The sequence below is a fragment of the Elephantulus edwardii genome, unplaced genomic scaffold, assembly GCF_000299155.1.
Source record: "Elephantulus edwardii isolate Elephantulus edwardi_28Jun2011 unplaced genomic scaffold, EleEdw1.0 scaffold00017, whole genome shotgun sequence".
NCBI classification, from domain to species: Eukaryota; Metazoa; Chordata; class Mammalia; order Macroscelidea; family Macroscelididae; genus Elephantulus; species Elephantulus edwardii.
In genome coordinates, this window is record NW_006399767.1 from 24924538 (window position 1) to 24927153 (window position 2616).

A 2616-nucleotide genomic window follows, 5' to 3' on the forward strand; every position below is an offset into this window, starting at 1 on the left:
GTCCTGACTCTATTATTAACAGCCAAGACTGCTTATATTTCTGAACTTTAATTACTCTCTACCTTGAAAACGAGAATAATACACATTTTATCTTGCACAAAGAAAAAAAACCAACCAAAGAGTTGTTTTGCGTCCAAAATGTGAAGTGTATGAGAGCAAGTTTTGAAAAAATAAAATGTGTTGTGCAAATAAAAAAAAAATCATGTGGCTATTTCATGTCTATCAAAAATATACTAAGGCTCTTAATTTTTAAAAAATGGTTTTCTATTTGTTCTCTTTTCGCTTACCCAGAAATAATGCAGCCAGAGAGGAGTCCCCTGAATTTTGGTCCTAGATACCAGCAAAATTCTTTCACATACGATGTTAAACGAGATGTGTACAACGAGGAAAGCTTTCAACAGGAACACAGAAGAAAAAGCAGTTCCTCAGGGAATCTGGACGTCAACGTTACCACCATCAGACACCATGTTCAGTGCCGGTTTGTGCGCCTCCTTACATCTAGAGATGATTGTCATTAGGGCTTTAATTCATAGTGACGTTATGAAATATGCAACAAAACCCTGCCTGGTTCTGTGCCAACCTCATGATTCTATAGATTCATCACTGACCACCAGTTTTGGACAGAGTCCACTACGGTGGACTAATGGGAGCAAAAGATCTTTCTAGTCTCAGTATCCAGTGGTATCAGCACAGTTGTCAGGGTCAGCATGGAGCCCACCACCACCTCCTCTGGAGACACTCAGAGAAAATCTCGTGCCAGCCAGGCCCTGCCACTCAGGAGCTGTGAACTTGGTTTTGTGCTGTGAACCTTTTAGCAGTCTGGTAAAACTTATGAATCTCACTGGGATGATTTATAACACATAAGATATATTGGATTAGAAAGGGGGAAATTATATTAAAATAGAATTCTAAAAATATTTTTAAATTGTTATTTAGTAATATGGCTCTAATAGCTGCTGTGATTGCAGGTCACTTAGTGGTAAGGAATTATGCTGCCCCACAAAGGCATGTGCTTTGATTCTCTATAGGAGGAAGCTGGACAGTCACCTCCCATGTGAGTTACTGTATCTGAATCCAAATCTGAATGCCACTCGAGGGTCAGCTATGGGTTGTACCGTCAATTTGACGGCACACAAAAACAACAGCAGTAAGTGCTATAGTTTCAAAATAGTGATAGAAATCATATTTCAAGATATCTTCAACTACTTTAATGAGATAAGAAAATTGCCATATCTATTGATGACAAAGTTCAGTTCTGCTAATACTACTGTAGTTTGTTTTCAACAATCATTATAAAAGGAAAGGATAAATTTCAAGTAAAGATTAGTGGGGGGAAGGCATCATATTTTAGTATGTTACTTTACACACCCTATTCCCATCCATAAGTTCTATCTATAGACCTATTGGAGGCCACAGAATCCGGGGTAAGAAACCCTGGGTGATCAATGTCGTGTCAAGTGATCTATAACACCTGCTCACTCAACTTCTTCTCCCTCACACCCTCTATTTATATTGTGTATCATGCTTGGAAGGATGCAGGGACAGTGCAGGAGAGAAGACCCTGGATGAGATGGATTGACACAGTAACTGGGGTAATAGGAGCAGGTGTGTTGGAAACAATGAGATTGGCTCAAGACAGGGAGGCTTCAGAGCTATTGTGCATAGGGTCACTATGAGTTGCAGGCGGCTCGATGGCACATAACAGCACTATAACTGATGTGTACTGCATGCCAAGGAAAGAAGGTGTCTCGTAGTTCTGTTCCAGACCTTTCCTTCTCTGTGACATCCTCGTTTGTCATCATACTGCTTTTTTTTTTCAAGTTATGGTTTCTGGCAGAGGCATATTTAAGGTATGAAAGATCACATTTTCCATTGCCAGTTGTGAGAGATCCTTCAACAAGTTAAAATTAATTCTTTAATATTTGAGAGCCTCTGTGGGTTAAGGCAGGCTGTGATATTGCTCTGCTGTGTAGAAAGGGGTGAATGTTAAAAAAAAAATTAGCTTTGAATATGTCATAAACCAGTTTTTGTCAGTGAAAGCAGGAAGATGCAGCTTTTTCATGCAGTATCATAGAGTAAAAGGTTAAGAAGCTTGATTTTGAGCTGATAGTGTGATAAAGTTATCTGATAGCTACATATCAGATTTTGGGGAGGGGCTCAGTTTCCCTTTTTGCCATAGGCGCTGTTTCCACAGATACATCTCTGACCTTGGCTGTCCTTTCCCAGTCCTGTAGTACCACCCTCGTTTCTTCCATTCTAGAATGGGTCACAGAAAATACATTGAAGAGAGCATCAAGACCACATTGGCTCTGCCTCTACACATTTATATGTGATTATGCTGTTGTTGTTGTTGTTATGTGCTGTCGAGTCCCCTATGACTCACAGCGACCCTATGTACAACAGCCCTAAACCCTGCTCTATCCAGTGCAAATCTCACTGTCTCTGACACACCTACCCCCTATCCCCATTACCACAGTTATTGAATCAATCCACCTCATAGAGTGTTTTCCTCTCCTGCTCTCCCTCCACCCTCCCAAGCATAATGTCCCTCTCCAAGGACTGGTCCCTCCTTGCAACATGTCCAAAGTATGTCAGACGAAGCTTCAGAATCCTTGC

The 2616-nt window shown here is 40.7% G+C and overlaps 1 protein-coding gene across 1 annotated transcript in view; it reads left to right on the forward strand.

Annotated features, from left to right (window-relative positions):
* Positions 1 to 296: 296 nt before the first annotated feature.
* Positions 297 to 2616, forward strand: part of SLC26A8 (solute carrier family 26 (anion exchanger), member 8) — a 152446-nt gene continuing 150126 nt past the window's right edge. The window contains exon 1 of the mRNA XM_006882174.1: positions 297 to 478. Coding sequence (XP_006882236.1) covers positions 297 to 478 — 182 coding nt within the window. The remainder of the gene's footprint in view (positions 479 to 2616) is intronic.